Below are 14,831 nucleotides of genomic sequence, written 5' to 3' on the forward strand. Positions count from 1 at the left end.
AATATCTGCGAATAAACCTATTCAAGGCAGGCTGAACGTAATAGGATCAGAACTTTTACGCTGCCTAAATCATTAGATCCACTTGATTAGTCCAAGCCAATTAAATACAATAATTTAAAAAAAAAAAATACAAAACGCATGTAAATTTTAACGGGTAGCTCCTTTAAAAGAATAAAAAATTTAACGAAAATTATTGATAAAAATGGTCATAGTAATAAAATATTTTCTTAAAGTTCAAGTTTTTTAATTTATTTTTTACTAATATTTATAAATGATATTTTATTAAATAGTCTGTAAAAAAAAAAAAAAGTCTATCTATTATTATTTTTTTAATTGAGCTTCTGTTAAATAAAAAAAACAAATGTTATCTTTTGTTAAGGGGGTCGGATCGTGTTATATGCTTAACGGCTGAGTTTGGACAGAATTTAGCTTTCCCAGCAAAACAGGGTAGCGGCGGTGCAAATAGCTGTCAACTGTTGAAAGAGTTTCACTCTTTAATCTTAATTCTTAAATCTACGCAAAAGAGGCGGATGTTGGTGTTGGCCGTGAGACGAGAGGACTCAAATGGAAAGACCTTTGAAACGATGGATTGAATTCTTGGTTTTACTCTTAATACTATCTGCCAACCACAACCTCCTCTTCATTCCCAGAGCCCTCGCTGATGGCGTCACTTCTCTCGAAGCCAAACTTCTCCGGGACGAGGTATCAAATTCAATCTTTCATTGTTTATATCAATCGTTAACCCTTTACTTACGATGGATTCACTGTTTCTTCATATGATATGCCATTTGTGATTTGTCTGTTCATTTTCTTTTTCTAATGTCTGTTTATACGCTGGATCTGCTATTGCTTTTATATGCGCCTTTCTGTTTAATTTTAATGTTAGAAAAAAAAAAAAAAAACATTTATCCGTCCAACTGTGGCATTGAGCTTGTGGTATGTTTTTCTTAGGTGATAAATTTATTTTTATGGTGTAGGTTCGTGAAATGTTTTATCATGCTTTTGATGGATACATGGAACATGCTTTTCCACTTGACGAATTAAGACCTCTATCATGTGAAGGAGAAGATACACTAGGTGGATATGCATTGACGCTGGTCAGTTAGATGGTTGCTTTTGTTTCTTAATATTTGAGTTATTGTATCAAAACTTTGGCGTGATATTACAATTCTGACTCTGTTACAGATTGACGCCTTGGATACACTGGCTCTACTTGGTGACCGAGAGCGATTCACTTCCTCTGTTGAATGGATTGGTAAAAACCTTCGGTTTGATATAGTGAGTAAGCTTCTTTTTTCTTTTTTGCTTTGAGCTCACATTTTAAAATAATTCTGAAGGATTAACAGTTTAATTGGAAGCTCAATATTGACTTTTGTGCTGTTATTAGTTGGTTAGGCATCCAAATATCATCTTCAACAACACCATGAAAACCCTAGCCTTCTCTCTCATTAGCTGGTCTTTCTTCTGTGACCTAAAATTTTCAATATCTTACAATTTCAATATTGTTGTTCATGTGCTATCTATGCAATCTTATTATACTCTAGGATTGTCCCATTCCAATATATATTTAGCGTCCATTGCAATCTCCTGGAACCTATTTATATGTCATCTTGAAGCAGGATTATAAGAAGTTGTGGTTCTTACTATTGTTGATGGTTTAGTTTTTTTCCAATTTTATTTATTTATTTACTTTAGATGTCTTCTTGAATCGCTTCATTCACAATAATTGTTTCTAGAAAGATCACATGCAAAGAGTTATGAACCAATTAAGTTTTCAGATGTGTCACTGGGATGAAAAGTTTATTTTGTTGATTTGTTCTTCAGTTTACTTTATTTACTCATATTCCGCATTTTCCCCCTTAAACAAAACCTTTTTCTTGAGCTGGTCTGTGTGCAAGCAAGTGGGAGCATAGTTACATGTGCCTGTGCCTTATGTAGTTCATTATGTGTGTCCTTTATTATTTTACTTGAAATGATTTTGTCAATCAAGTAATTGACTATTTATTTGAAGTCTAGACTCTAGACATTATTTTAGTTTTTACAGGTTGTTATTCAATCTAAGCTTTGGAGTTTCTTGTATGATGTTTGCAGAATAAAACAGTATCTGTCTTTGAGACTACCATTCGGGTCCTTGGAGGTTTACTCTCTGCTCATCTTATTGCAAGTGATTATGCTACGGTACTTCTAATATTTACCTTCATGTTTTCTTTTTGTCCCTGCAATTTCATTCTTGGTAGAGCATGAATGTGAATCTGTGCGGTGTATCTGATGAAATTTGATTGGCATTTATATTAAGATAATTATGCATTTCATATGCAATTTGAATTCTTGTTCAGGAGAAAGTTCATAATCTAAATCTTTTTAAAATGCTGCTTACGTATCACACAAGCATACTCGCACTCCTTTATATAGATGGGAACTCCTATTTCTGAGTTGAAACTACTTGTAAATTATGATAGACTGCTTGATCAACTATGACATTTTGGATTTGGCAATAGAATCATTTTCCATGATTCCATCTGTTGGTTGCAGGGTATGAGAATCCCATCATATGACAATCAATTGCTGGACTTAGCTGAGGATCTTGCTTGGAGAATCCTGCCTGCATTTGACACTCCAACAGGTATGGTTGCTGAATATTGAATTTTTTTGCACTACATGCCTTGTGATCTTTGTCAATCAAATTGTTGAGATGTGTGTGTGTGTGTGTGTAGTTTTAGTAATATATTTAAAGAGAGCTCCTGCCTTATTGGCTTCTTGAATTTGGCTTTAGAGAAAGTGTTTTGTAGTTTTTAACTTTCCTTTCTGGAGCATTGCTTACTATTACCTCATACTTTTGATTGCTAAAAATTTACAAATTTCAAATATTGGCCTTCAAAGTTCATATGTTCTTGCCTATTTTCTCCAATTTAAGTGATGATGGATTGCAGGAATTCCATTTGGGTCTGTCAATCTGTTGCATGGAGTTGATGAACATGAAAGCAAGGTACAGGCTTGCTCTTCTTTTTAGATGCAAAATTTTGATAAATCTTTTTCCTGAACAAACTTTTATAAGCTTGGGACAATTGCTAGTATGTTTCTCCACTTGTAGTGTGACAACTTGTCAAGCAGTTACTTGCAATGTATATTAATGCTACATGTTTTGTTATCAATTTAATTGCAATTTGATTAATTGTTAGTGACTAATTTGTGATCAATATTCCATGTGAATTAAATATTGTTATATGTTGATCTCCTTAGAAACTACATGTTGTCATGTAACTCTTACCTGTTAACATTTGGGTGTCTTTTAAAATTCCAATTTTTGTTCATTTAGATAACATCAACTGCTGGTGGGGGGACTTTGACCTTGGAATTTGGGCTGCTTAGCCGGTTGACAAACAATCCTAGTAAGTGTTGACAACTTTTTCAGCTGGCTGTTAAAATTATTATTTTCTGCGTACAAGACTAGCACCTAACTGTAATTGGTTTCTAAATTTTTTTCTCTGCCAAAATGAGATATCAGAATTCACCTGTTGGGAAAAAAATTCAGAATTTTTTTCCATCTTTAAGGGACATGAGGAAACATGTTGGTAAATTGTTGGAAACATGTCCAGAGTTGAATATAAAACATGTTTAAGTGTTGTCTTCGCTGTCCTGTAAATGTACTTGGATTAGATGGTTGTAGACTCAAATCCACCATCAAAAGAGCTTTCTAACAAAGGTAAAAAAGGTAGGTAAAGGTCAAAATATGTTGCTTTGATGATGGTAATAAGCAGGATGATGTTGTGGGAAATATAATGGTGCCCCAAAAAAGTTTCAGAAAGGGAGGCAGTGGCTAGGAAATGTATCGCAAGTGGTCTAATCAGCAGTTATTTCTTTTTATTAGCTGTGATAGTTATCAAGAAGCTCAAAATTAAAGCCTTACATTCCTTTCTTTCACCATTTCAAACCTTATACAATTTTTAACTTACTAATTGATTGGTTTCATTTGTTACTCGTAGTGTCCTTTTGGCTTTTGCGCAAACTCATGGTGGAACATAGACATAAGTTTTCTTTTTTTTGCCCATTTTTGTGGCAATGCAGTTTTTGAGCAAGTTACCAAGAATGCTGTGCGTGGATTATGGGCACGTCGTTCAAGACTGAACTTAGTTGGTGCTCATATTAATGTATTTACAGGTGAATGGACACAAAAGGTAACATTTCTATAAAAATATTTATATCCTGTAGAGCCTTTGTTTTTAAATTACTTGCACCTAATATCAACAATTGCAATGCCTGCATATCTTTTGTTTGATAAGTTGAATAATGAAAGATGATTAAATTGCCATATAGTGTTCTTGTAAACGGGAAAATAGGAAAAGAAAAGAGCATAGAACATGAGAGAAGAATAAACATTTGCATAAGAAAATGCTATCTGTTACATTATGTTTATGAGAATATGAATTTATTTAGCAATTCTTATTTAGGTTTTTCATTGACTTGTCTCTTTGTAATGCCCTATTCCCTTCTCCCCAATGCAAAAAATAAAAATAAAAATAAAAATAAAAAATATTTCATGCAGATACTTGTCTTGGAAATTACCCTACTCAACTTAACTAAACTCAACTAAGCCTTTATCCCAAGAATTTGGGGTCGGCTATATGGATTCTCTTTCTCCATTCTAAAAGAATTTGGGTTAAATCCTTGGAAATGTGTAATGCTTCTAGGTCATGTTGTACTACTCTCCTCCAAGTCAGTTTAGGTCTATTCCTTCTTTTCTTTCTATCCTCTAACCTAACGTGCTCTACTTGTCTAACTGAAATTACCCCCTGAAATTAAAATTTAGGTAATTTGGCTGGAGGGTGAGAATTTCAGTCTGTTGGTGTTGGAAGGTTTTACTTTGGTCAAAATCCTGCACGTCTGAAGTTGACAACCCTATCTCTGCTTTCTCAAGGCCATAGCTTGTACGCATTTTGCTACATCTCCTTTGGAGATGCTTATGCTGTTCCTTTATCCCCTCATTCCTTTTCCCAATCTGAATGACTTGTCCTGACTAAATGACATTCCTGTGAATTTTTTCCTCCCTTTCCCAATCAAACTGCTTGTAAACATATTTCTCTTATGGTTGAAATTTTCATATTATTAGGACTCAATTTTTTTTTTTGTTCATTAAGCAACTATATTAATTTTATTTATTTATTTATTTATTTTTTGCTTTGCAGGATGCAGGAATAGGAACCAGTATTGATTCTTTCTATGAGTATCTCTTAAAGGTATGCAATGGCAATTTTATGATGTCAGAAGATGCTTCCTGGGGTTGCCATAGTCAGTAGCTCAACATCTTTTTCTAGTTGTTGATACCTAATGCCTCTTTATCTTGCGAGGCAAATACATACCTGATTCAACTAAATTTTAACCCAAACTTATTGGGTTGTCTGCATGAATCCTGTTCTTTCATTCTGCCCTGTCTATTATCATTGTTCCATAATGTTTTGGGAAGCACTCTATCAATCTTTGCAGAATGACCACAATTATATCGATTATTTTGAAGTTACATTGTGTTTATAGGTATTGTAGAATTTTCATAATCAGAATAAACATTGGGAGTCTTTTGATACAATATCTGTTCATTTTAAGGAGCTTGTTGTTGAAAGGTTTCTTAAAATTTCAGGCTTATATGTTATTTGGAGATGAGGAGTATTTGTTCATTTTCCAAGAAGCTTATGCGGCTGTTATGCAGTATCTTTATAATGATCCTTGGTAATTGCTTACTATATCATGCCTTTCCACGTAAATATGTATTTTTTGCAAATGTTTATTGTTTAGTTTTTTTTTTTTTTCCTCTCTTTTCTTTTTCCCTCCTCGTGGGTTTAAATCGTACAAATTTATGTTAAATTTACTGTTTTGTAGGTATGTAGAGGTAAATATGGATTCTGCTGCTATTGTCTGGCCACTATTTAACAGTCTGCAGGCATTCTGGCCAGGCCTTCAGGTTTTACTTTGTCTCTATTCTGGCTTTTGAACCATATAATAACAGTTGATCGTTGATATTTATTTTAATTGGGATATCATGGAAACTGTTTGTATTAATTTTCTCCAGGTTTTAGCTGGAGACATCGATCCCGCCATTCAAACACATGCTGCCTTCTTTAGTGTCTGGAGAAGATATGGTTTCACTCCAGAAGGTTTTAATCTTGCTACTCTAAGTGTTCAGGTATGTGAATCATTATTGGAATAACAAGAAGGTGTTATTCACAAGTAACCATGATTTAATATGCAAGTTTTATAAGATATCATGGTATCATAGTTAAGGAGTGTGAAGTAAATGAGTTCTGGCAAATTTTACTGTTTTGGTTGTGTGCTAATTCAAATTGTAGGCTATCAGGAAAAAACTAGTCAATGAAGAATTTAGCAGGCTGACAAAAGTGGTCCTCCCCAACACACACACACACACACACACACACACACACACACACACACACACACACACACAAATAAATATTAAGGAAAAAACCAAAAAGGTTCAAATAGTTGGTCATGCTTTGTGGCATTGAATGATAGGTCCATTCTATTGACTCGAAAGTAGCTGTTCATCTGGTGAGAACCTTGGGCTGATGGCCAAACATCACCATAACCCCTAGTGCTTCTATTCACTATCTTGCATTTGTTGGTCAATGATATTTTACTTGATAATAGACATGATAATAGAAATCATTCTTTGCATTATTTTCTCATATTTGGGTAACTTAATTTCCTTTGTTTTATAGCATGGGCAGAAGAGTTACCCACTCCGTCCAGAGTTAATAGAAAGCACATATTGGCTTTACAAAGCAACCAGAGATCCCAGGTGAGGATGACCTCCTTGCAGCCCAGCAAAGGGAAATTTGTTAACTATTTCTGTGTAATTATTAATTTTGTTTAATTATCTTTCTTCTCATAATTTAGTTAATTTTGTGGTTATCTTTCTTCTCATAACTGTTTAGGAGCTTTATTTAAGGTTTTCTGTTTAGGAGAATTAGAGTTTATTATCATATTTGGATTTTCTCAGAGAATCATAGTTTCCCATTCCTATTCCTGTGAGATTTTTCTTTTACATTTTCCTTTTTTCAAAACTGGGTAAATTTTCTTTATTAGGATAAATACAATTACATCTCCCATGGTTTAACTGTTTTAGGAAAAGAAGAAACAAAATAAATTAATTTCATTAATATAAGATCTCGAAGAGCCAGATAATTGAAATGCTGAAATTGCAAATGGTTTGTAAATGTTGATCCACATAGGCAATTAGGTCCATGTGACTATTTTGAAGATGGTTCAAATGTTGATATGTAAAGCGCTTCATTGTTGATATCTTAAGTTCTATACTTTTGAACTGACAATACCATGGACACATCCAAATTTCTGGATTCTGATTATTAACTCCTGCCTCTTTAATCTCTCTTTTGGGTTAAAAAAAGGTTAATCATAAGGCAAATAACATTTAGGGAGACTAAACATTCCCGTAACTTTTTTCAGGGAGAAAGTTGAGAAAATTTTCTGGAATAAGAGCTCTACTCTTAAAAATAATTAACCACGCAAAGCTTTTCTTTCGTGGTAATCAAGTTCTTTGGTTTTAACCTCTTCCTTTAGTTAATTTGGAAAACTTTTATTATAGCTGCATTTGTGATTTTTATTTGAGTAATCATCTGAAGTTTTTCTTTGTAGATATCTTAATGCTGGGAGGGACATGGTTGCCAGCTTGCAATATGGAGCGAGATGCCCTTGTGGATATTGTCACATAACAGATGTGGAGTCTCACAAGAAAGAAGATCACATGGAGAGCTTTTTCCTTGCTGAAACAGTATTTGCCTTCTACTTGAGTTGTGCTCCATGAATTTCCAGTCTTATGTGCCTTGATTATATTATTGCATTTTATTAATTACCGATCATACTTTCTTAGGTCAAGTATCTATGGCTTCTTTTTGATTTGGCTTCGGGTCCAGATAACCTTGTAGAAAATGGGCCATACAAGTAAGTGCTGTGTGCTTGTAAGTTGTAATTGTGGTTCAATGGTGCACTTATATCCCTACTATTTCTTATCTTCACTCATATGTTGTGGATATTTTTTATTCATTTGCAGGTACATCTTCACGACTGAAGGGCACCTGCTGCCTGCAACCCCCCAAATATCTATTGTAGGGGAACATTGCTCATATTTTGGTGCTTACTGTAAAAGTAGTGACATTGAACGGGAATCTCTTAAATCAGATATCTCAATGAATCCCCAAGAAACCAATTCTAGTACATTTTATGGAGGTCAAGTTCATACTGGATATCCATTAGGTTCCACTTCTTTTGAGTCAAGTGCTACATCAGGGTTGATGAAGGTTAGTGTGGAATCTTTTTTTGTCTCTTTCCCCTCTGGACCTTTTATATGTGTCACTGTGGATTTCTTTTATATTTTACCATGGCTTCATCCCTTCTTTTTTATGTTTACCCACCATTGAAGCACCGATAATCATACATGTACCCAAAAAAAAAAAATATTCAATTCTTCATTCTTTTTTGGAGAAGAAAGCTATTTTATTATGATACACTCCTTTTCTTCTGAGTGTTTTTATTTTTTATTTTTTATTTTTTTTTTTAATTTTTTATGGCAGGGGATTTGTCCTGGATTAACTCACGGACAAAAATATGGCATATCATATCTGGACTCAATTGATACAGCTCAGGAGGATAATTCCACCCACCAAAGACAGAATCCAGTTAAGAGCCATTCGCTGCTGATTGTGTCTGATCAAAGTGCTGGTAATTCTCTTTCTAATAACAACGATCATGGTAGAAATGTTCAGGAATCAGTGTCAGAGTGAACCATCTCAAGAAAGGGGAAAGCCTGCAGCTGTTGTGAGAGTTCCTTGTAGTTGAAGTGTTCGGAAGGGGTGCAGCCAAATAATTGTGAGGAGGTGTTCTTCATGTCCCTGAAAAATCAGAAATAACAATAGACAAATGGCGGGCATTTGCTGACAAATTAAACTGATCTCAGTTTTTAATTGAAGCCTAAAATTGATTGGTGTTTCTACTTGGGGCTGCTGGTATTGATTGATCTCTTTTAAAAGGCAATTGTTGATAAATTGTGGAGCACGAGGGTAGAAATATAAGCAGGAAATTCAAGTAGCATTATGTCTCATTGATCTTCATGTTGCCTGAAAAGCAGAGGCAGGTACTATACTCGATTGCTCTAGGCGTTTGTAACTTAACCTGACATACAAAGTCTAGTGTACATTATACTTTGATTATAGCTCATCAACTTAGCGTTAATGAGATACTTGATCATCCACTTCATTAATTCTGAACTCTAAACTGTGGGTAGTAGGAGGCAGAAGTAATTGTCTCATTCTAGGGGGAATAAAACTAGGGTTGCCATGGTCTTAGAGGTAGGATATTCATCATTCAAAGAAGGGGCGATTGTTTTGTGGAGATTTAGCCTATTTTCTAAATGCAATTGGTGTTGATTTGCCATATTTTCTTTATTCATTTACAAGCTGTCAATTTCCATGTTCATAACTTCATATGAATGGAGGTTACATGGGTCATACTTCCAAACTTCACAAAGAAATTCGTTGAAAATTGAAACTATTAAATGGAGAAAAAAGAATAAAAGAAAGAAGCCAGGGGTTAAGAAAACTCCCTATATATGCCCTATGGGATCAGGTGTTAATTCCCGGAATTGGACCAGTTTAGCCGGTCAAACTGATTTAATTGAAAATTAGATTAGTGGTAAGTTCCATTCCTATTTCAAATTCTTTTTTTTTTTTTAAAGAATTATCCGCATAGCCAACCGATAAACTTATCCAAGGAAAAGGGCAATTACTTCATTGACGTTATGTGCGTGTTATTATAAGGACACTATTCCCAGATAAAATGACATACTATTCCCAGATAAAATGACGTCAGAAGAACAGCGTCGTCTGTTTTGGCTACATGAGATGAATCAATTACTCAGTCATTAACCTTATCAAGAAGTGCCAATCTTTCAAAACCATAAAATCTATCCATGCCCGCCTTGTGATCTCAAGCTCCTCGCCTCCTCGGCCTTGCTTTGAACTAGCTTTTGCGTTTCTACTTGCGATTTGGTTCCATCTCTCACGCTCACAAACTAGTTGATGAAACCTCGGAGCCAATTACATCTCTGTGGATTGCATTGATTCATGGGTTCAGTGAGTCACCAGTACCACATGCATTTCACTTTTTATAAATATGCATTGAAACTTTGCCTAAGTAGCTTATACTTAGCCGGTCTCAAGCCCGGATAAAGAAAGAGGGTTGCGGTAAGTAATAACCAACGCAAAAATTTCATCACACCTCATGATATGGATTCTTATGATATAAACGTTGGGGCATCCTCTACTTACGACGCGCTATATCGGAGCCCGGGTGTAATGATAAATATGCAAGAGTGTAGGGCATTCACCGAAAGCAACGTGTCATGCAGACGCTCGGGTGTAGTGTTAAATGAGTAGGGGTTCTCACATCATGGACGGGTGTGGGTAAAGAAGTTAGTCTATAGGACAGATAGTAGAACAGATAGTGGAATAAAACACAAGATAGGCATAGAGAATAATAGAAGATATCATAGAAGGAGATCAATTAGGAAGGAACAGGATAGGATAAGAATCAGGCTTGGTACTTGGAATGTTGGATCACTTACAGGAAAACTAATGTAGATTGTGGATATCTTGAAAAGGAGAATGGTGAATATTGCTTGCATTCAGAAGACTAAATGGGTAGGATAGAAAAGCAAGGAAGTAGGTAATTCAGGATACAAACTGTGGTTTACTGAAAAGAAGAAGAATAAAAACAGAGTGGGCATAATCATGATAGGACATTGAAAGATACCGTAATAGCTGTGAAAAGAGTAGGAGATAGAATTATACTAGTAAAGCTAGTACTAAAAAGAGAAACAATAAATGTAGTTAGTACTTATGCCCCATCAATAGGACTAGATAGTGAGAGTAAACAAAGGTTTTGAGAAGATATGGATGATCTAATGCAAAGCATACCAAATGGATGATCTAATGCAAAGCATACCGAATAAAGAGAATGTTTTCATTGGTAGAGATTTGAATGGACATGTAGGAAGTAATAGGCAAGGTTATGAGAATGTTCATGAAGGTTTTGGTTTCGGTAGCCAAAATGAGGAGGGGAAAAGCATTCTGGATTTTGTTATGGCGTGTGACCTAATACTAGCAAATACCTACTTTATAAAAAGGGAGTCACATTTAGTGACTTTCAAAAGTGGGCAACATAGAAGCCAAATTGACTTCCTCTTAACCAGGAAGACAAATAGAGCTCTATGCAAGAATTGTAAGGTCATTCTGGGAGATGCTTTAACAAGTCAAGATCGGTTAGTGGTCTTGGATGTCAAGTTTAGGAACAACTCAAGTAAGGCTAGAAGAAATATTGTAGCTCGAATAAAGTGGTGGGAGTTCAAAGGAGTAAAACAAGTGAAGTTCAAAAATGAGCTTCTTGAGTCTTAAACATGGAAGCTGGATGTGGAGGCCAATGGTATGTGGATACGGATGGCATCAAAGATTAGAGTAGTAGCTAGAAAAGTACTTGAAGAGTCTAGAAGACATGAACCACCCTCAAAAGAGAGATGGTAATAGAATGAGGAAGTACAAAAGGCAGTAAAAAGAGAGAGGGAATGGTGTAAGAAATTACCTAAGTGTGATAATAATGAGTCGTATGAACAGTACAAGATAGCAAAGAAAGAGGCAAAAAAAATAGTTAGTGAAGCAAGAGCGCAGGCCTTTGAAAAGTTATATGAGAAACTAGGAACTAAAGAAGGGGAGAAAGATACTTATAGATTAGCAAGGAGGAGAGAAAAAGAAATGTTAAGATCTCAATTAAGTTAGGTGCATTAAGGATAAAGAAGGAAAAGTGTTGGTGAAAGATGAGGACATTAAAGAAAGATGGAGAAATTATTTTGATGATCTTTTTAATAATAGTCAAAGTGGTAATAGCGTAAATATAGACTACAGAACAATAAAAAAGAATATAAATTATACTAGAAGAATTAGATCTTTAGAAATAAAAGAAGCACTTAAGAGAATAAAAGTAGGTAAAACCTGTGGACCCGATAGAATAGCAATTGAAATGTGGAAGTGTTGGGAGATATGGAAGTAGCATGGTTAACTAAATTGTTTAATAAGATTCTAAATTTAAAGAAAATGTCTGATAAATGGAGGAAGAGTATTTTAGTACCTATTTTTAAAAATAAGGGAGACATACAGAGTTACTCAAATTATAGGGGAATTAAACTCATGAGCCATAATGTGAAGTTGCGGGAGAGAGTTGTGGAACATTGACTACGTCATGACACTTCTATCTCTCCCAATCAATTTGGCTTCATACCCGGTCGTTCAACTATGGAATCAATTTTTCTTATTAAAAGCTTGATAGATAAATATAGAGATGAAAAGAAATATTTACGTATGATTTTTATCGATTTGGAGAAGACTTATGATGGTATTCCAAGAGATGTTTTATTGAGAGTGTTAGAACAAAAGAGGATATCTATTAGGTACATACAAGTGTTGAAAGATATGTATGAAGGAGTAACTACTATTGTGCGCACAGTGAGAGGGGACACAAGAGATTTTACTATCTCAGTTAGATTACACCAAGGTTCAGCTGTAAGCCATTACCTTTTTACATTAGTTCTAGATGAATTGACGAAATATATACAAGAGAGTATCCCTTGGTGCATGATGTTTACAAATGATATAGTTTTGATAGATGAGATGCGAGAAGGAGTCAATAGAAAGTTAGAGCTTTGGAGAAGTACTCTAGAGTTAAAGAGCTTTAATTTAAGTAAAACAAAAACAGAATACATGCATTGCAAGTTCAGTGAAAGCCGAACTGGTGATAGAGAAGAGTTAGTTTGGATGGAGTGGTATTGTCCCAAAGTAATCACTTTAAATATCTCAGCCCAATCCTTGAAGTAGATGAGAGATGTGAGGAGGATGTTAGTCATAGGATTAAAGCCGGATGGTTGAAGTGGAGATGTGCTACAGGAGTTTTATGTGATCGCAAGATTCCTAATAAGTTGAAAGGAAAATTTTACTGTACAGCCATACGACCGGCCATGTTATATGGTAGTGAGTGTTGAGCAATGAAGGAGTTGTATGTGTCTAAGATAAGAGTTGAGAAGATGAGAATATTAAAGTGGATGAGTGGCCATACTAGACTAGATAAAGTCCGTAATGAGAGTATTAGAGAAAAGGTAGGAGTGGTGCCAATTGAGAATAAGTTGAGAGAAAGGAGATTGAGGTAGTTTGGTCATGTGAAGCGTAGACATACGGAGGCTCCAGTTAGATAAGTAGAGCACATTGAGTTAGAGGATAGAAAGAAAAGAAGGGGTCGACCTAAACTGACTTGAAGGAGAGTAGTACAACATGACCTAGAAACATTACACATTTCCAAGAATTTAACCTAAAATCGTTTAGAGTGTAGAAAGAGAATCCATATAACCGACTCCAATAAGTTTTTAGGATAAAAGCTTAGTTAAGTTGAGTTGAGTATAAATATGCATTGTGTTTTAATAATTAAATCTTAATTTCAAATTAGACTTTGATTATGAGTTTGCATTGAATAGCTAAACCTTAATTTTATATTAATTAAAATTGACTATATGAATCATTTTTCAGCCAGTTAATTTCATTTGAAATAGATTTGAAATCAATAATTATAAATCTTTTAATACCATTCATTCATTTCCATGTTATTTTAGGTTTCTCTTGCCGACAACCATATCAACTTAGACACTAGACTAGATTCAAGCTCTGGAATTATGTTAGATCTTGTTTTTTGGTATTCATTATGGTTTATTTAGTTAACATTAGATAAAGGGAGGGGTAAAAAATTAATGATGTTGATGCTAAAACAAAAAAATCTATTATATATCTAAGCCTGCAACAAGACTGCTGCAAAAGATAAAAACAGCAAGTTGTCTGCTAATCTTACATTTAATTCAATGAATATGTACATTGTAAGACTACGTGGAGCACTGTATCCATTGGTTTTTTTGAAGGCCGACAGTGCAGAAGCGACTAAAAAATTAGGCATAAAAAGCATAAATGCATTGCATATATTGCGAGACAGAATTTTATTCTTATAACTGGGAAAAAGTTAATGATTTTAATCTTAGAAACTAGAAAAAGTTTTTTTTTCTAATTTTTTTAATGTAAAGATGCATTTGCTTGATGGCATGGGGCTCCATTCCCTCACCCTTTTTCCAAAAGATTATCAGACAGAACAAAGTTTACAAAACCCCAAGTATCTTCTCCTTGCTCGATAAGTTTCCCTAATCAAAGTATTAATTAATGGCAATTCCATATCCTGGAAGGCAACTTCTTAAGGAAAGGACAAGAAAACTATAATGATTACAGAAAATGTCTTCCAAAAACAGAGCAATACCTTTGGACTAGCTCTCTCCGTGTCTGCAAAATCAACATTTTCACTTGTGGTGAAACTTTACAATACAGATATTTCAGAATGAAAAAATTTTTCATTTTGGATTTTATAGGTGGCCATCTTGGAGAGGAATCCAATATAGTGGTGAATGCTTCTTAATTTGAAATCCAGCCACTGTTGCTTATTAATTACTTCTGACTACTGAGTACTGACCATGACCACACTCTCTCTCACCATTGTTATGTGCATTTCTTTTGGTCGTCACTATTCCCAACATCACTTTTCTTGTCTTTATGCTATGATGTAGAAAACAACTGAAAGTGATAAAAGATGTGAATCTTTCTTTGCTAAAAGAAATTCAACTTCAAGAACCTTTTTCTTTTCATTTTTGAGGATGCTAAGCCCACCTTTTTTCA

General features: G+C 34.6%; 1 protein-coding gene across 2 annotated transcripts; it reads left to right on the forward strand.

The window, feature by feature from the left end:
* The first annotated feature begins 370 nt into the window (after nucleotides 1-370).
* LOC110673254 (alpha-mannosidase I MNS4) lies at nucleotides 371-9,461 on the forward strand. Of its 2 annotated transcripts, XM_021836325.2 has the most exons (18): nucleotides 371-702; nucleotides 978-1,097; nucleotides 1,186-1,278; nucleotides 2,092-2,178; nucleotides 2,533-2,623; nucleotides 2,931-2,986; nucleotides 3,317-3,389; nucleotides 4,066-4,175; nucleotides 5,184-5,234; nucleotides 5,633-5,721; nucleotides 5,872-5,953; nucleotides 6,062-6,175; nucleotides 6,729-6,808; nucleotides 7,666-7,801; nucleotides 7,901-7,971; nucleotides 8,081-8,327; nucleotides 8,601-8,705; nucleotides 8,793-9,461. In XM_021836325.2, the coding sequence occupies exons 1-18, from the start codon at nucleotides 565-567 to the stop codon at nucleotides 8,808-8,810; spliced, it is 1,761 nt and encodes a 586-aa protein (XP_021692017.1). In that variant the 5' UTR covers nucleotides 371-564; the 3' UTR covers nucleotides 8,811-9,461. The 2 variants fall into 2 exon arrangements, with proteins under 2 accessions (XP_021692017.1, XP_021692016.1); XM_021836324.2 differs by having other exon boundaries at nucleotides 372-702; nucleotides 8,601-9,461.
* The last annotated feature ends 5,370 nt before the right edge of the window (nucleotides 9,462-14,831 follow it).

The sequence above is a fragment of the Hevea brasiliensis genome, chromosome 4 (assembly GCF_030052815.1).
Source record: "Hevea brasiliensis isolate MT/VB/25A 57/8 chromosome 4, ASM3005281v1, whole genome shotgun sequence".
NCBI lineage: Eukaryota > Viridiplantae > Streptophyta > Magnoliopsida > Malpighiales > Euphorbiaceae > Hevea > Hevea brasiliensis.